General features: G+C 35.1%; 1 protein-coding gene across 2 annotated transcripts in view; it reads right to left on the reverse strand.

The window, feature by feature from the left end:
* The window catches only part of Stim2 (stromal interaction molecule 2), a 106,194-nt gene that overhangs the window by 14,228 nt on the left and 71,716 nt on the right, over window positions 1–20,250 (reverse strand). Inside the window, exons 4-11 of one of the 2 annotated variants that reach the window (XM_090343733.1) lie at window positions 15,101–15,212; window positions 10,903–11,018; window positions 7,783–7,960; window positions 7,112–7,289; window positions 2,487–2,654; window positions 2,186–2,209; window positions 1,688–1,788; window positions 1,196–1,434 (exon numbers count right to left, since the gene is read on the reverse strand). In XM_090343733.1, the coding sequence (XP_090199859.1) occupies window positions 1,196–1,434; window positions 1,688–1,788; window positions 2,186–2,209; window positions 2,487–2,654; window positions 7,112–7,289; window positions 7,783–7,960; window positions 10,903–11,018; window positions 15,101–15,212 (1,116 nt within the window). The remainder of the gene's footprint in view (window positions 1–1,195; window positions 1,435–1,687; window positions 1,789–2,185; window positions 2,210–2,486; window positions 2,655–7,111; window positions 7,290–7,782; window positions 7,961–10,902; window positions 11,019–15,100; window positions 15,213–20,250) is intronic. The other variant, XM_090343734.1, reaches the window with a different exon arrangement.

A 20,250-nucleotide genomic window follows, 5' to 3' on the forward strand; every position in this document is an offset into this window, starting at 1 on the left:
TGACATATACATAAATTTGTATTAAAATATGTATTTTCATTTTAAATAGAAAATGACACAAATTTTACATATTTTAGGTATCTGTTTTTCTAAACCCTAAAGCAGTAGTTTTATTTTGCTAAAAGATACACTGATTTAGTACTTGAGTTAAAAAGAGCAACTCTTTCAAGAAAATGAAAGAATTCTGAAAGCAAAACAAAATCCAAAAAACAGACTATAAGTAGTACAGTTTTGAAAATACATCACAGACAGACTCAAAATCAACAGGTGGTTAATAGAAGAGGTAGGATTTGAATTCAGGGTTCCAAGACCTTCCCTACTGTTTTTTTTTTTTTTTTTCTGCTAGTCCCAAGGTTTGAACTCAGGGTTTCATGCTTGCTTGGTTTGTTTTATTCGGCTAGTCCTCTACCACTTGAGCCAGTCACACCACATACATCTACAGCCTGGCTTAACAACTATTTTGTAAATGAAGTCTTCACAGTCTTTTTTTGAACTGTAATGCTCTGGATCTAAACCTCCTTAGTAGCAAGGATTACAGGGTGAGTCTAAAGGCACTTTCCCCTAACTTTTATTTCTACTGTAAAATATCTTTTTTTTTTTGGTTGGTCATGGGACTTGAACTCTGGGCCTGGGCACTGTCCCTGAGCTCTTTAGTTCAAGGCTACTGCCCTTACCCCTTGAGCCACAGCGCCACTTGCGGTTGTCTGGTGGTTAATTGGAAATAAGAGTCTCACAGCCGTTAGTGCCCAGGCTGGCTTTAAACCATGATCCTCAGATCTCAGCTTCCAGAGTAGTCAGGATTACAGGCGTGAGCCATCACACCCGGCTCATAAGTCATGTTTTTAATGTGTCTTTTCATTTCAATTACAAAGAATGTTTTTAAAGTCTTATATTTTAAACTTATTCAATACAATGAGTTCTATGTAGCAGCTGCTCAAGTAAACATTTTTGATTAAGCAAGTGAAAAAGGGCTGATTCCTGAATAATCCAAAAATGATACATTTATATATAAAATATAATATATGCATACCACATACAGTAGTCTCACAGTAAACCCTTAAATTATTAACAAAAAGGATAAAAAGAAGAATGAAAATATTTGTGTTAGACATTTCAAAGTACATAATTCCTCAAGAGACATGGTAGGGAAGTTTCTTTAAAAACTGTAATACTTTTTGTTGAAGCCACCACTTACCAGGAAATGGAGACACGATTGGGGGTGTGTCTTCATCTAAGTCATCAACCCCTCCAGCAATTGGGTAGGGTGGAATGGAAACTCGGGGCAGCACTACCCAGCTGTGATCTGAATAAAGGGAAGAGGTCAGGCTGGGGAGTCCCGAGTTATGGGCTATCTGAAAGCCACAGATCTTCTCAATCTGTTGCCAGCGAAAAAGTCGTTCTCGTAAACAAGTTGTCAACTCTGAGAGAGCTTTCCTGAAAAATTGGTATAGGAATTACTTGTTGGATCAATGAGGCTTTAATAATCAGGCACTGAAAAACAGCAATGAACTAGATGCAATGAACACGATGTCATGACAATTAACTGATTTCAAGAAAAGAGGACCAAATCATAAAATTACCTTAAATTATGCAATCATGCATGATTAATATATGATTTATACATGCGTCTTTTGTAAAGTATGCAGTTTAAAACAACAGTCAATATCCAGAGAGATAACATTCTTACTTTGCTTCCAGAATCTTGTGATCTACTTCATCTAGGGAGGAGCTATGAGCAACATGCAGCGTCCCAAAGACGGTGCTTCTCTTCTTTTTAATTTTTTCTGCCTAGAAAACCAAAAGAAGAAAAAAATAAAGCTAGGCTTAACAAAACAAAATACACATATACTAATAAAGTTGACTTGGGTTCTGGGTATATTAATAGTCAGAAACAAAGATTATTAGCCAAGATATAGCCTTGTTTTCCAAAAAGAAAACGTAAGAAAAAGCATGCTTTCCTAAGCCAATCAATATAAGTCAAAACTTGGCACTGCAGAAGTTTTTTTCATTTCTATGGTTGAGAAAGGACCTGAATCTTCTATTAACACTAATAGAAAACTATTGACTATATCATACTACTTGAGGTGTTAGTGAGTAAACTGAGTATTTTTATCTACAATTTAGATTAAGACTTATTCTTATTTCACACAATAAGTACAAACATTAATTTCTAGTAACTACTAACCTGAATGAGATAGGAAGCAGCAACCTAGAGGAGAAAAGCTCCGTATAAAACATTTATGAAAATGATGATAATGATAACTTCTAAAAGTACAGTAAGGTTATCTTGAAAGCTACATATGCACTTGTATACAAAGAGTGCTTTTTTTACTTTAATGCGGGTAATTACAAGACTCAATTTATACAAAAAACTCAACTCAAGAAAACAACAAAAAGACTTTTATTCAGTTGTTTTCTATCTAGTCCCTCTAGAATATAGCCTAAGAAACAAATTCAGTAAACTGAAATTTAAAAAAAAAAAGTACCTCATCCTTAGCGATAGCTAACTGCATTTCAGCATTCTGTCTTTTGATGTTGTAGTACTGTACTTCTACTTCATGGGTTAACTGAAGCCATTTTTGAAGAGCATCTGGAACAGACCAGCTGCTTCGCAGTTCAAATTCTTTTTCAGCCTTTTTGAGAGCCATGCGAACCTAGAAGAGAAGACAGGAAAACAAGATATAAGATTAAGAAAAAAAGAAAAAAGATTAAGATATTTTATAGTAAATAGTACTAAAACACATAAAAATTGTATTTACATACTGTACAAACAACTTTTTAAATCATTTAGTCTAAATACTGTATTTCTCTCACACTAAAACTAAAGCTGAAGTATAAAGTGCATCTTAAATTCACTAAAGAAAACTGTGAAGCCAGAGAAGGCACATATATATATATATATATATGTGTGTGTGTGTGTGTGTGTGTGTGTGTGTGTGTGTGTACATATGCACATATGAATGTGTTAATGTGTGTATATGTATATATGTGCATATATACACACATCTACACATGTATATATATACACATGTATCTTTAGCAGCAACATTCAGTTTTTATATTCCATAGTTACAAGTTCATCAAAACAAAACTTCATGACATATATACAAATTAAAACATATTTTCCTGTAAAGCATTTTTGCATGTAAGCTAGTACATGAAGATATATACAAAATCAGATGAACACTTGTTATATTATCTCTTCTAATGTTCTCAGAAAACCATATTATAGTTACTTAATTATACACTTACTTTTTTTTTTTTGTAGGTCATGAGACTTGGACTCTAGGCCTGAGCATTGTCCCCAAACTCTTCAGCTCAAGGCTACCACCCTACCCCTTGAGCCACAGTGCCACTTCTGGTTTTCTCGTGGTTAATTAGGGATAAGAGTCTCACAATGGACTTTAGTACCTGGGCTGGCTTTGAACCACAATCCACAGATCTCAGCCTCTTGAGGAGCTAGGATTACATGTGTGAGCCACCATACCTACCTTATATACTCATTTTTTAAAGTAATTATTATTTATATTTTCTCCTTTAGCCTTTCTAAAATAGTGTGTGTGTGTGTGTGTGTGTGTGTGTGTGTGTGTGTGTGCGCGCGCGCACATGTGCATGCACCAGTCTCAAGTCTTAAACTCAGAACCTTGGTGCAGCCCCTTAGCTTTTTCACTCAAGGCTGGCATTCTACTACTTTTGTTAGTTAACTGTAAGTAAGTGTCTCACAGACATTCCTGCTCTAGCTGGCTTTGAACCGCAATTCTCAGATCCCAGAATCCTGCGTCGGTAGGATTACAGTCTTGAGCCACCAACATTCAACTGTAAATGAGGCCTCACTTTAATATTGGCTCATTTCACTCTTCTCTACCTCTTCTATAATTCACCACTTCTAATATACTGAACAGTAGACAGCAAGCATTTGTAGAGCATGTGTAAATTTCAAGGGAACAGGTGTTGACTGAGAATCTTGCCTGGTGTCCTTCCTTGGGAAACTATGTATATACCCTTCAATATAAAGACGCATTTTACCCACCCAGCTTCTGGGGAAGGGAATGATTACGCTGAAACCAGCAAGGCTGCAAGCTAAAAATGTGTGACGACACATCGTAGAATTTGTAGATTGTGTAATTTTGTATATTGAATTCAAGACCTTCAAAGCTATGAGTGAGGTATGTAGCTTCCTCTTTCTGGTGCCCAAGAACTACAGTGAATTGTTTTTGAAACTAAGGCTAAGATAGCACTATTCCTAAACTAAAGTGCAGAGCAATGTTTGACCTGAACAAACTCAGCTTATTTACATAAACTACATATCATGAGCCAGAATAAACTAAAAAGAGGACTATACACAAACTTCTGATAAAGAAACAGAACAGCTGTCAAATACTTGTGGAGAAAGAATTATGTAGAAAAACATTTGTGTTTTTAGATTTTCTTGCATACTGTCTTTTTAAACTCCAAAATTTTTTTATCCACTATTTTTTATTGTCAAGGCAATGTATCCCAGAGGGGTTACAGTTTCATTCATCAGATAGTAGGCACATTACTTCTCACACATTGATACCTCTTCTCATGTTTTCATCCCCATTTCTCTCCTCCCCACCCCCCAATCATCTTGTTTTCCCCCTTTCCCTTTCCTATTTCAAATAAACAAATAAACATATATACAATACCAGGTAACAAAGTCAGATACAGTAACAATATGAGATTAACCAAAGAACAAAAGGGAAGAGAAACAACATAGTACATAGTGCAAGATAAAGCTCTTGTTTAAAATATTTTTCTTAAATAATTTATGTATTGAATTCTATGATATGAAACTACTGAAATCCAGGAACTACTTTGCTTGTCTTTCAAAACTCCAAAATTTTTAAAAATAATCACAATAGGATACTAAACAGACTATTCAAAAAGAGAATATAGAAAATAATCTCTTGTATATAAATATATGTAGTGTGTATAATAAATAAAACTTTTTAAAAAGAAACATTAAACCAAGACTTCCTCACAAAAAGCAAACTCTAGGCAAATCTTGTTTTAATGTTTCTGGGACACAATGTTACTTTTTTTTTTTTTGCCAGTCCTGGGCTTGAGCTCAGGGTCTGAGCACTGTCCTTGGACTTTCTCAAGGCTAGAGCTCTAGCACTTGAGCCTTAGCACCACTTCCAGCTTTTTTTTTTCCATGTATACGGTACCGAGGAATTGAACCCGGGTCTTTGTGATGCTAGACAAGCACTCTACCACTAGGCCAAACTCCCGGCCACAATGTTACTTATTGGTGTTTATTTCTAGCATGCAAAATTGTTATAATTACATTTTTAAGTAGTAAATCATCATTTGACAAGCTTACCAACTACTAAATTTCATTGTCCATTCTCATAAATAATAATGTAACTTCAAAGTAAGGATTGGACTTTGGTCAAATAATAGATGTATGTTAAATGTGTTTGTGTTGAGTTTTCAGAGGGAATAAATTTATAGAAACAATATTAAGAACAATCTAAAATCACTGAGAATACATTTAACATAGAAACTATTCACTGAATTTATTTTTCCTGTAAGATTTTCACTGAAGTTATTCTTTGTAACCATATTATAGAGATTCTGTTTACTACCTTAAAAATAAAAATTGTGTAAAAAATTTAGTCTTTATAACCTTGTGAGAAAAAGAACTTGGTGATATACACTTTCTGGTGTTATATACATGTCACAAAAAAATTCTGTCTTCCTGAGATATTAATACGAATGCCACGCAGCTTACCCAACTGTCTGTTAAACCATGTAGTCCCACACACACATTGCAGAGTGCCCTAAGGCAGGTGCACAGTGATTTATGTCAGTAAGTGTCTTTCCACCTGAGCTTTGTCTTATGTAGAATGGAGGCTTATCGGAAATTGTCCTGACTACTCTTCAAGATTTTTTTTTTTTTTGCCAGTCCTGGGCTTGAGCTCAGGGCCTGAGCACTGTCCTTGGACTTTCTCAAGGCTAGCGCTCTACCACTTGAGCCTCAGCATCATTTTCAGCTTTTTTTTCTATGTATGTGGTACCGAGGAATCGAACCCGGGTCTTCGTGCATGCTAGGCAAGCACTCTACCACCAGGCCAAACTTCCGGCCAGTCTTCACGATTTTTTAAAAGAACAAAATAACTGATGTAAAAATGACTTAAATCACATAAACAGTGGTACTATTAGTCAAATACCTTTGTTTTAGGGAAAATAACATTACAGAAAAAAAGTATATACCAGATTATCCTCCAGAACTACCAGAAAATCAATCTATGCAGAGTATATAGTAATTTTTATATTGAGAGTAGAAAATAAATATACTATATACATATGTACTTATACTTAAACTCTCTCAGAATCTTTCCTGTCTTAAAAGACTGTTCAATGCCTGAATGTTTACTATATTCTATTTCTAGGAACAGAAAACAGACCATAGTAGAATATGTTTCAGACAGCTTTGGAGATTGCCAGATTATGCTCTAAAACCATGTAAAAGAATCAAATAAATGGATATTTAATAAGAGATCTTTCACCTTTAGAAAAGTTCAACTGTAGATGTACTTTACTAGGTGATAGAAACTCAACATGTTACAGATGTTAAACATTTCAAATACACTCAAGACAATTAACAACATGAAATAAGGCTTCTTGACAAAATGAACATGACAAGTCACTTTATCATCTAGTTGACACTCTGTTATATATGGTCCATATATGTTAATATATGGACTTTGATCAATGTTAACAATATGAACTGATTCATTTATTAACTGAGGAACAGTATACAATAGAACGAAATATAGATAGCTGGACAATAAAGGACCTAGCTCCTCCTAACAAATGTTTTCGTTTCAGTCACTCAGGGCTTGAACTCTGGGGCTAGGGAGCTGTCCCTGAGCTCTTCAGCTCCAGCCTAGTACTCTTACCACATGGAGCCACACCACTACTTCCGACTTTCTGATGGTCAATTGGAGATAAGAGTTTCACAGATTTTCATGCTCAGGCTGGCTTTGAGCCACGATCCTCAGATCTCAGTCTCCCAAGTAGCTAAGATTACAGGCATGAGCCACCAGTGCCCAGCTAACAAATGTTTTTTATAAAATGTAAGTACCTGCTCCAATTCCTGCTCTGCATACTGACGTCTGCTCAGTTCACACTCAGCTCCTTCCCTGAGCTCTCTCAGCCGACAGGCCTCCTCCTTGGCAAAATTGATTTCATCCATCATTTTGCGCTCTAGATTTTGCTTCTCTACAGCAACATTTCTGTTTTCTTCCTGTGCCTTTTCAAGCCTTGGAAACAATGAAAACTTAAATTTCTTATGAAAATTTCCACAACTCCACTTTTGATGAAAGAAAAAGTACTAAATCATGCAATTTAATACATATTTTCATTACAAATCACAGCACTTTCTATTAATCTTAAACTTGAGTAAAAAAAAGTCAGATAACCTGCTATATAGGTATTTTGGTTATCTTGGGCTCAAGACATGGACAACAGGAAAATACTGTCCACAAAGACAATTTTAAGAAATTCATCATTATTTAAATCAAACTAAAAATATAATCCTATCTATATCTTGATTTCTTCTGATTTTTTACTTAACTCATTCCCAAGTACCATTTATAATATATCTGTAATTATAACATCATTTTATAATAATATGAAATACAATGAGAACGTAGTCTTTATTTGCAAACCTAAATATCTTTATACACATGCTTACATTATGTTTTTACAAACTACTTTGCCTATATAAACAAGTTTGTAACTATTCTAACTTACCTCTCTTGTAAGTCCATAAGACTTTGTTCTGCAGTTTGTAGACTCTCTAAGTCTTTCATCATTTTTGCAACATGTTCTTTTGATGTCTTATTCTGTGTATAAGCAAACCAGCATCCTCCAACACCAATTAGAATAGAAACTGTGAGAATAAAATCCTTCATCCAGTTATGAGGTGGACCTATAATGAAAATCACATATAATTACTCTATTAGTATAACATAATATAAATATACAATTTTTTTAAAAATAGCTATCTAGGGTCGGGAGTTTAGTCTAGTGGTAGAGTGCTTGCCTAGCTTGCATGAAGACCCGGGTTCCATTTCTTGGTACCACATACATAGAAAAAAGCTGGAAGTGGAGAGAGCATCATAAAACTGCTTCCTAAAGTCCTGAGTTAAAAAATATGGTTGTTCAATGTTTACTGCAGCACTATTTACCATAGCAAAGATATGGAACCAACCCAGATGCCCCTCAGTTGATGAGTGGATCAACAAGATGTGGTATTTATACAATGGAATTCTATGCTGCTGTCAGAAAGAACGATATTGCCCCATTTATAAGGAAATGGAAAGACTTTTTAGAACAAATCATATTAAGTGAAGAAGCCAGACTCAAAGGAACATAGGCTCAATGGTTTCCCTCATTTGTCATAATCAGTAGAAACCTTGGGCTCTCCTAGCAGAGATTTAGAATAGAACAAAACCTGGATACATAAGGCCATATAGTATGACACTAAATGAAAGGACCTCCAGGATATAGAAACAAAAGCCATATAATGAGTGATTGTTGTCCTTAATGTCCTTAATGTCTCATCTCTTTTAGTTACAGTTTTAAAGTAAGGAGGAGGGTGCTAAGGCCTACTTTCTTTCTTTCTTTTGGATAGCAACATCTGCTTTCATTCTGTGCTTTTACAAGCCTTGGGAAACAACAGCTATTCAAGTAAAATGTTAATGTGGCACTATCAACACAGTAATTTTCAGGAAGCTCTCTAGAAGAGAGAAACACCGATAATTGATAAAATATAATGTATTATCTTAATGTGCCAAGGAAATATAGTTTATAGTGGTCTAAAATGTCCAGGCCTTCCACAGGAAGACATGCTACATGTTTGAAGAAATGAAGAACTCTATAGAAATCCCAATTCCCTAATAGTTTACACACCTGAGTTTACAAGGTGTGATAGGTAGCAAGTTCTATGCCAGAGACACTCAGTGTTCGGTATTTCCAGAGCACATATTCTCATATATGGTAGAAGAGATGTGCCTCAGAGGGCTACAGTGTCAAAAGGATTTGTTTCTATTTCTGCTTCTGATAGATTCAATTCAGGCTCTACTTCAACTATGAGCCCTACTGACTCTGAAATAACATCTTGGAATACCAATAAACAGACAGACATGTCCCAAAGGCCATAGTAAGTACCACAAACTGGAAAAGATGGAAGAAAAAGCTCCTGATGAATATATCTCTACTAATGTACAACATAGTTTTTATTAATCTAGCATAGGCACCTGGCTGTGGCCCTCATTCACTCAAATAATTTTAAACAATCACACATAAAAAGTAGGGCCTCATTAACTTCTTCACTGAGGAGAGTTCCAGAGGTTTAATCAGCTGCTCTCAGCCCAAACAAAAAACAACCACTAGCGAAAATTCAAGGAGTCCATCTGGCCACTCAGCAAAGTTTTTCAGAAGGCTCATCCCCAAGATGGTGTCACAAAAACCCCAAACTCCTAAATCCAGAATTCACGTAGAATCAACACTGTATTCCTACTCTGTCAAATGTGAAAGATACTTGTATTATTTTCTATTCCTTTTTGGCTTCCTAAACAAAAATCATAATTCTCATAAAATATATATTCTTCAAACACTTTCTTCCAAAAACTTCTGAAATTTGAATTTAAACCTCTTTCTGAAAAAAAAAAAAACTGTCAAAGTAAAGAAATACAAGATTTATTTTCTCTACTGTGGGGAGCCGGAGCGGCTGCCATTACAAGATGGCGCCTGTTCCCTGCCTCGCTCCTTGTAAACAACTTCTTAGTTCTCCTTATTTGGTATGTGAGTGCGGAGCCTTTGCTCGTTCCACTGAGTCTGCGCGTATGACGTCAGAGGCCTGACCAATCCCGAGTTTTAAAATGACCCTGGCAACAGAGCAGCCAATGGCAAAAGCCCCATGTTCCTTGATTGTATATAAGCAGCTGCATTTCCCTGCCCCGGGCCCCTCTGCTTCAGCTCTCCCTTCAATCAAGTTGCTCTTCAATAAAGCGTGATACGAGAAGGATCCTCGGGTGGTGTCCGTTCTTCCCTGCTGGTCAGGGGTGCCGGGCACCGCACTCTACAATATATACATCATACTTTCTTAAATATTCTTTTTCAAAGCAATCAAATAGCTATATCCACCTATGCTCCTACCAGAATACTCTTTATGAAACTTCAACGAGGTCTTTGTTTTTGACAACTAAAAAAAAATCCCTTTTTTGATGACTTCCTGTCATCAGGGCAGTTAAACTGCCTCATTTCTTAGCCTTCTTCAATGAATATCCAAGTATAATAACAATATTATTAAAAGTATTGTAAATATCAAGTTTTTAAATTTACAAATTTTCAATTATCATAGCTCAACAACTTTTTAGATCAGCAACTAGTTTTGAAAAATCATTTTGAATGTTTCAGTGACAGAAAATTTCATCTTATAAATCTTTATTTCAAGACAAGTATCACTACTCAAAACAAATATACTCATTCCCTTATGTGCAACTGTAACCCTCTGTACATCACTTTTACAATAAAATTTAAATTTAAAAAAGACAGCATTGGACTGGGAATGTGGTCTAGTGATAGAGTGCTTGCCTAGCATGCATGAAGATTCCTTGGTACTGCATACATAGAAAAAGCCAGAAGTGACACTGTGGCTCAAGTGGCAGAGTGCTAGCCTTGAGCAAAAAGGACAGTGCCCAAGCCCTTAGTTGACGCCCCAGGACTGGCAAAAAAAAAAAAGACAGCATTGTATTTCTTTCACAGTTAACAGACGATTACTAATAGTCAACTCTCTCTCTGACTTTCTGCTTACACAGAGACAGTTTCTGTATCATCTGTATCATATTCTGAGTGAGAGATACTAACGTGTCAGAGGTCCAAATAAAACCACATCCAGGGCCTTGAGCTGTAGTTTCTGTCTGTGACTCCGGTCGTTGATTTTCAACTGAGAAATCATAAATGAAAGCTCATGTACTGCGATCCTGTTCAGTTAAAACACACATACACATTAAGTCAAAGTATTTCTAGTCCATAAACTTAAATATTCAAATACCATATTAAATACCTGAGTGATCACTGTTAAGAACTTTTCTATTCAAAGATTTCTATATATTAATAATTCAGTTGTTATATTGATAGGTTACCTGTAAAGGTTACTTCTTGATGTCACTATGATTTAGAAATTTATGAAGTTACAAGTATTTTATAATCATTAACTGATATTTTTACTTTCATTTCACCTGAAAAACAAGGCCAAAAGTAACTTATATCATTAGCATATTTTAAATTTTTCTCCATTGAGGCCATGCCATGTTTTTATCTAAAACATTATCATTACATTCTTATATTTAACCTGTTTTAAAGGGAAGAAGTATGCCAAAAACCTAAGTGGAAAAAGGTAAGGCCTTCTTGGATGGGTGTAGGTGAGTAGAAAGTTTTATGTAAGTAATAAGAAACATTTTATTAGCAAAAAAGAAAGTGCATAGGGAGACAAAGATGAGTAAGGTAGTAAAATTGATTTGGGACTCCCAATCAAAACAGTGTTCAACTAGCGGTTTTTAACCAAATATGATGCAAGTAAAGAGTTTATAATAAAATCTAATAATACTAACTTAATAATAGCAATAAAAACAGGGGACTGTGCAAATGGTTTAATACTTAAGAAATTCTTACAATGTATGTCATTTATCAATGAAGATATTTGTAGGAGGCCAAAGTAACTTGTCTGACTACAAAATTAAATAGGTAAAAATTCAAATCCACATATGCATTCTCCTAAATACTACAGTGAACTACTACACTTTTTAAGAAGATATGGGGTTGGGGCTGAAGCCTGTAATGCAAGCTCCTCAGAAGGTTCAATTCTGAGGACTGATTGTAGTTTAAAGCTAACCCAAGCAGAAAAATCCATGAGACTCTTATCTCCAATTAATTATCAAAAATAAATGGATGGGGCCCAGAATTCAGCCTAGTGGTAGTGTGCTTGCCTAGCATGCGGAGACCTGGGTTCCATTCCTTGGTACCAAATACACAGAAAAAGCCAGACGTGGCCCAGGGACAGTGCTTAGGCCCGAGTTCAAGCCCCAGGACTGGCAAAATAAATAAATAAACAAATAAATAAGTGGAACTTTGTCTCAAGTGGTAGAGTGCTAGCCTTGAGCAAAACAGCTCAGGGACAATGCCTAGGTCCTGAGTTCAAGCCCCAGGATCATCACATGAAAAAAAAGGGGGGGAAGAAAAGAAAATGAAAGGAAAGAGAGTGAAGGGAAAAAAGAGAAAAAAAGAAAAGAGGAAAAGAGAGGGAGGAGGGAAAAAAGGGAAGGGGAAGAGGAAATGGGGGGGACAGAGAAGATACGGGTACCTGTCTCTGAGTGTGAAAGATTACAGGAGCTCTGAAAAACTTTAGAACACAAAAAACTCTACTATCCATTTGTCAAATGCCCTTTGTCATTGCCATAGAAAAGGAGACTGAAAAACAGTATTTTTTTATGATTTTTCCTTCCATTCCATTGTAAAAAGCTCTAGTGGGATGACCGGAAAATGTCTACATTTATCATTTTTTTTTACCACAGATGCATTCATTATTTAAATAATCTGATCTTGATAAGTATGCGACTCCTGTCTCTATAATTTTAAATCTGGATTTCAGAATCTCTAATAACCCTTACTTAGCCAAAAGAAAAAAGTAGATATAAGCTGGGCACGGTGGCTCATGCCTGAAATCCTAGCGAGTCAGGAGGCTGAGATCAAAGGATTGCAGTTCAAAGCCAACCGGGGAACTGAAGACCATGAGACTGTTATCTCCAATTAACCATTAGAAAAAGGGAAAATGAGGCTGTGGCTCAAGGGGTAGGGCAGTAGCCATGAGATGAAGAGCTCAGGGACAACACCCAGGCCCTTGGGTTGGGAGATACCAGGCAGTGCCAAGGCCCAGAGTCCAAGCCCCATGACGAACAGGGGGGAAAAAAAAGAAAGAGAGAAAGAAAAAGAAAAAAGTAGATATAATTTTATGTACAAAACTTGGATCTGCCTAATTTGTTTCTCAAAAGACAATATGAAAAAGTATGAATTCTTCATATGCAGAGCATATATATATGTATATATCCCAATCTCATTTTAATGCTCTAACCTGATTTAACTAGAAATCTTTTATTTAAAGGGATAATTTATATTTTATTTGATTCTAGCACTTATTTGCATCATGCACATAAAAAATACTTAGTGTTGGGGCCGGAAGTTTGACCTACTGGTGGAGTGCTTGCCTAGCATGCATGAAGACCCGGGTTTGATTCCTCGGTACCACATACATAGAAAAAAGCTGGAAGTGGTGCTGAGGCTCAAGTGGTAGAGCTCTAACTTTGAGAAAGTCCAAGCACAGTGCTCAGGCCCTGAACTCAAGCCCAGGACTGGCAAAAAAAAAAAATACTTAGTGCTTGATGAATTAACTTTAATCTTCATAATTTCATCAGCATTGTACTTATACGTATAAACAAATTAAAAATACTTATTTTGACAGTGAGAATTTATCTTAGCCAACCTAACAACTTTCAACCTTTGTGAAAAATACGAATCTCAAAGTAATGAAAGCTGTTTATTTCAACCAGACATGTAAGCAAATCATGAAATATATAATTATCTAATCACATGTAATAAACATATTGAAATTAATATTTTTCTAATGAAGGAATCAATTTGGTAAGAAATGAACATAAGTGGCAATCTTACAAAGGAAATGTTCTGGTAGAATCATAAATTTTCCATTCAAATCTTTGGAGATTATTAGATTAATTTTTTGAATATATAATTTAAATTTAAGAAACTAACAACTGATTCCAGATATTTATAGAATAACTAAACAACCTAGTCTTTAATTGTAGATCTGTTTGGGTTTAAATATTGCTTTGGCAAAATATTTAACTTACATCTTACCATTCTTTTTAGTCTATACCAATGATGACAATATGTATCTTAGTTTAATCGTGTAAATTAGACAAGACAATACAAGGTCCTTCTATGTAATATATATTTTTTAAATAGCTATTATTTTTAGAAAATTTAATTTTAATTGAAATGTTATTTATGGCCACTATCAGTAGTTATCATTAATAAGACACCAATTATGAAAGATGTATATAGTATCTTCATAAAAATGATCAATATCAAATTTTCTTTAGCTATTCTAAGTAGTCAAAGGATAACTTTTTTTCATATATTTTTTATTGTAATTAATAGAAGTGTTACATTATATTCGCCAGATAGAAGGTGCATTACTTCACATACATTGATACCCTTTCTCATGTCTTGGCCCCCATGTCCCTCCCCCCTACTACCCCCACCTCTCATCTTGTTTTCCCCCCTTCCCTATCCAATTTCAAATAACCAAATACGTATATGTCCAATATATTAGATAACAAAGTGAATTACTGTAACAATATGAGATAACCAAGGGACAGCAAAAGAGATGAGAGATAACATAGTACATTAAGGACAACAATCATTCATTATATGGCTTTTGTTTCTATATCCTAGAGGTCCTTTCATTTAGCGTCATATGGTATGACCTTATGTATTTAGGTTTTGCCCTATTGAAAATTCTGCTAGGAAGTCCAAGGTTTCTACTGATTATGACAAATGAGGGAAACCACTGAGCCTATGTTCCTTTGAGTCTGGCTTACTTCACTTAATATGATTTTTTTCTAAGTCTTTCCATTAAAAGGATAACTTTTAAAGCATTTGGTTACTTAGACAAGAAAAAAATGAGATGTTTAACATATAGTTCAGTAGTTAGTCCAGTGGTAGAGCAGTTGACTAGCATATGCAAACCCCTGGGTTAGACACTCAAACTAAAACAAAATAAACTAAAACAAAAGTTTACAAAACTTGGACATATATACATATGTGTGTGTGTGTGTGTATCTTTGAAAGATTTAGGAATGGATATGTTTATAATATTTTCTTTGTACCTTTAGTCACAGCAGTAAACTTACAAATAGAACAATGAAAAGTGACATCTCCTATACAGTTCTTCATGAGTAAGAAAAACACCTGAATAATGAAGGCTAACCTGGGAAGTGTTGTTCCTTTGACATTATTGTCTCTAAAATTCTTCTCATATTGTGGGAGTTCAACAAATTCTATCAACCACTGAAGGGTATCTTCAAGGGTCCAATTATGAACTGCAGGATATAAAAGAAATAGGTAAATAAGTAAATAAGTAAATACAATGTTTTCAGAATCTATACATTTGCTATAAAGATGCTGGATTCAATTTTTTATTCAATTTAACCTATAGAAAATATTAAGAATATTTAGCACTATCTGCAAAGAAGCTTAAAACATCAATTAAAGAAAAACCTTATGCTCTTAAAGGCTTGCAATCTAAAACAAAGAAAAAATATATAAAGGACAAATATTAGCATGGCTAATTCTAAAACAGGCATCTATATACAAAGTATGTTCTGAATAAACTAACCTATTACTTCTCTGGTTGTAAAAAATTTTAATAGTTATAACTTGTGCATTCCTTCATCTAGCTATCCACCCTTATAATACTATGACAAACTTTCTAAACAACTGGTTGTAGTGTAAGCACTGGGGCCACTGGCACTAAACAAGATGGATATTTGTTCAAGTAGAACTTAAGTTTCTCTGGTAAAGGGACACTGGGACATCTTAGAAAAGAAGCAAGTGATGAAAGGAAATTTCAGATAGTGATTAATTATAAAGAAAGAAAGGAAAGATGTCATGGTAAGCACATCTGAACTGAGATCTAAAAAGTGCTGGACATCACATTCTGAAGGTCTAAGAAAAACATCCCAATTAGAGGAGAAAGCTAGCACAAAAGACTTTAGATATGAATAGCCTAGATGTGTTTAGCACGCAAGTTGGCAAGTCAGAGAGGGGCCAGGTTATAAAAGTTTATTTTTTTAATTTCAATAAGAAAGGAAATGAAATAGTCTGTAAATACAACTCTTAGATACAAATTAGTACTTATATGGGAAACATCACAAAATTCCTTTCTTTCTGCCTAGCCAGGTAAATATATTACTGTCTTATACTATTATGGGAAGATAGATTAGAGTATGGTGACCAGGGTGAGACTTGGGATGTATTACAGGGATACCACTAAATATGATGTCTTAATGAAATGGACAAGGACTGGGTTTCTAAAATAAATCCAAAAAGAATCTAATTATAATTTAGATCTGAGATGTTCATCAAAAACCCATGTGCTAAAGGTTTGTGTCTAAGACCACAGAGTTACTACAAAGTAGGCTGAATGGTACATTTTAGGTCATTGAAGATTTGTCCTCAAAGGACAATGCAGAACCTCGTTCTCTTCCTCTTTTTCTTTTTTACCCTCTGGTCATAAGGTAAATGGCTTTGTTTCCCATGCTCCCGCCACTATGTGCTGCCCCAGCTCATCCCAGGCCTGCAACAGAGATCTAAAAGCAATGTGTCCACTGAATCATGAACCATCATCTGCAGAACTAAAATAAACCTTTTGTCTTATAACTTGTTGCATCTTATGAGCTGGGGTAGAAAAAAAATGGAAGGAACTGATTGAGGGAACAAGTGAGGACAAACAGTTTCATTGTTAGATGTATTATTCAAAGTGTGTAATAGACAAAGTGTGTAATAGACATTTATGTGTAGATTGCACAGACACAGTCAAACACTACAGAGGTGGAGCTTAGAAGAAAGTGAGCTCAAGAAAAGAGGCAATAATGAGAGGTCACTAACAAATGGATGATTTAAGAATCTGAGTGTCCAAAAGAGTAAAATAACTGTTAACAAATTCTAGGAGATTGGATCTAAATTAGAAATGCAATAACTAATATCTCTTTCTTTATATTTTTAAGCCCTTTATGTGCATTCTTTCCTTCAAGCATTTAAAAATCTAATAATAAGGTCTAACAATGGAGACTTGACTGTCTTCATTTTCTGGAGATGAGAAATGAAGCCAATGAGACTATGAGAGTAAGTAGTAGAAGTGGATTAGAAATGAAGACAAACTGACCATAGAACTAAATACTATGCTACTCTTAAAGCAATAATACTAAATAATAATGAAGATATAGGCAAGCAGTTAAAACACTGGGAGAAAATCAGATGCCTGAATGTGCCTGCCTGTGGAGTAAAAACAGCCATCATGAGTTAATCCAATGGGAATGCTGTGTGTTAAAAAAATGAAGAGTTTTATATTTAAGAGTTGTATATTTTTGATTTGGTAAATCAAAATTGCTTATATACCAAACAAGAAGACCAATGTAATAGGATAATAAAGAAAATAAGTGAGCAAGAAAAGTGTAACTGGGACTCCATCTATGAATAAATTGACCTAAGAAAATAATTTATTTTAGCTACAGAGAAGTCTGAACTCACACTTGAAAATAATGCTAGGTTTTCACTCTGCCTTTTTCATTATGTATTTTATAGAGAAAAATAATAGTTAACTTTAAAATCATTCAAACTGTATGATAATTTAAAATTAAGTGATGATGTTATGCTATAACAAAAGATTGCTTGTCTTATTATTCTCTCCTTCACATGTCCCTGTCCTAGAGCCTGGATATGGGCCTGATGCTGCAATATCCATTAACCAAATAAATGAGGCTAGAAGCCAAAAGTTCAAGGCTGGGTGCTTTCCACTGAATCTAATACATTCAAAGTAGCCTTTTTATGCTTACGTTTTTTTCCTATCCAAGATGAACTGCTTTGAGAACTGCCCTATCTTTACTGCCAAGAAACCCATAGCACAGCTGCACCACACACACCCACATAAAATGCTCAGCCAAGAAAACAGGATATGGTTCTCTCTGTGTCTGATTGTTCAATAGTAATAGGCCCTGATCTAAACACTACATCACATCAAAATATTTTTCATTTCCAATAAGAGTATAGAAAGGTAGAAAACTCAAATGTGAAGGAATGCATATTTAAAATGTCCAAGTCCTGGCTGGGAGTTTGGCCTCCTGGCAGAGTGCTTGTATAGCATACACGAAGACCCAGGTTCAATTCCTCAATACCACATACATAGAAAAAAGCTGAAAGTGGTGCTGTGGCTCAAGTGGTAGAGCTCTAGCCCTGAGAAAAGTCCTAGGATAGTGCTCAGACCCCGAGTTCAAGCCCCACATCTGGAAAAATAAAAATAAAAATAAAAAATGTCCAAGTTCTAGTATTATGCTACCTAAATAAACAAAACACTGCAGTGTTCTATAGATGCTTCATTGAAAATTAATATCTAAAGCAAGATTCTAACAGAAAACGTGGAGGAAGCTTGCATCTTCTTTTTCTGTCTGGTGTCTCTGATGGTACCTGGTGAACACACATTCTCTTCTCATGAACAGGACTTACATATTATATTAGGTTCATATGGTCCAAATATTCTGGCTGTCTCTCAACTCTTACAACAGATCACATTCCTTCCTTCCTTTCATTGTGAAGAATATTTTTGAAAATGTTGGGTCCTTCTGTGCCTGCTTTCTGGTGAGTATGCTACAAGCCAGCAATACACGTGAAATGACTCATACACAAAGTTTCCTCAGAGGAAATCATTTTCTTCTATCCCTCCATCTCATCTCGGCCTACTTCATATTACTGAATTCCACACCTCAGCTAAAACTAATTCATCAGAAAGAAGCCTTCCTAACACAATTAATATGACCATAACTGTCATTTCTAATTAGTCTTTCACAAGTGTTGCTGATTTGTGGCACGGCCACCAGAGCAAGCAAAGACAAACAATTTTCTCTTTAATGTACTTCACAGTCTAGAAAACTACAGAAATGGACAATTCCATATAGTTTTTGTTTGAAATTGTGCTCAGTATTTGAAGTTCATGTCTCAATGATCTGGGGCAATTTATTCCAAAAATATTTTTTTTTTAGTGGAAAGAGGCCTGTTTCAGCCCCAGTGGCTCCACTGATTCATTGTAACATCAGAGCTAGGTTATTCAATTCTGGCTCAATTTCCTAACAAACAAAAAAATAAAAATGAGCTAGACCATCATTAAAATTCATTCAAATTCTATTTTTTAATAATACCATTACAACAATAGAGCTGGTGTTTAAAGCACTGGAAATTAACTGCTTAACCTAGACTTGTAGAATATACTTAAGAAAATACTTAGGGGAAAGTACTCTAACAATAAAAATTTGCCAATATTTATTAAATACAAGACTTTTTAATAACCAATAGTCACCACCGCAACTTTCAAAGTGGCACTTTTATTTTTATGTTGAATCTAAAAGTTGAGGAAGGTAAAATTGTATAGTTATTTATTTATTTAGGCAAAATTCTTAAATAGTCAAACAGATCAGTCTATAGCCAAATCGGGTTTCAGATCAAACCTGTTTCTACAATTATTGACCACTATATAGTTACATTGCCTTAGGTACTCATAAACCCACCAGGCAATTTTCATCGTTTTTGGTTCATTCGTACTAGCAGCCATAAAAAATGACTGCATTTCATTCTCCCCATACTAGTTTCAAACTTGGAGTGGTTTTCCATTCTTCCTTCTTTGCCAGGTTCTTTCTCCTTGCTCTTTTCAACCCAGATAAGGAACTCCCTACTCTAGGAAGTTTGCTACCAACCCATTTCCACATTAAAGTTACCTGTATCCTTCTTTGTGCTTTCTGATTAGCTTAAAATGTATCTTCCATAAAACCTACAACATGTAAGTGTCCTTGACCAACTGACCTTCTGATTGATGAGTTCCTAGAGTTCTCCAGCAGAAGTGAGAAACAGTGCTTTTTCACTTAACATTTACCATTTTCACTAAAAAGCCACATGCCTTTAGTATAGAGCTATGATGGTTAATAATGATTATCAATTTGCCTAGACTGAGAGATTCTCCTTTTTAACCCTTCCTGCCCTTGGCTAACAGGACAACTTCTGTAAAAAGAAATGAGGTTCCTGATTCTGTACTAAACAAAGGCACCTTCTTTCATGCTGGACTTTTCTGTTGGACTAAAGAAAAATAGGCATAAGAAGTAAAAGTTTGGTGATAACAAAGGGGTGTTACTACTGAGAATGAAGAGACAGAAATAGATAGATATAGCCATTAACTGAGAGGTAAGGAAACTGGTGATCCCATGACTACCCAGATAAAGCAGCCTTTTATAGAAGCCATGAGTCATGTAGGGACACATCAGTTGTACAACTAGGTTATAACTAAATGAAATGCTCCAAAAGAAAGTGATCCCTTCC

This window comes from Megascapheus bottae, chromosome 13 (genome assembly GCF_031878675.1).
Source record: "Megascapheus bottae isolate mThoBot1 chromosome 13, mThoBot2.hap1, whole genome shotgun sequence".
NCBI lineage: Eukaryota > Metazoa > Chordata > Mammalia > Rodentia > Geomyidae > Megascapheus > Megascapheus bottae.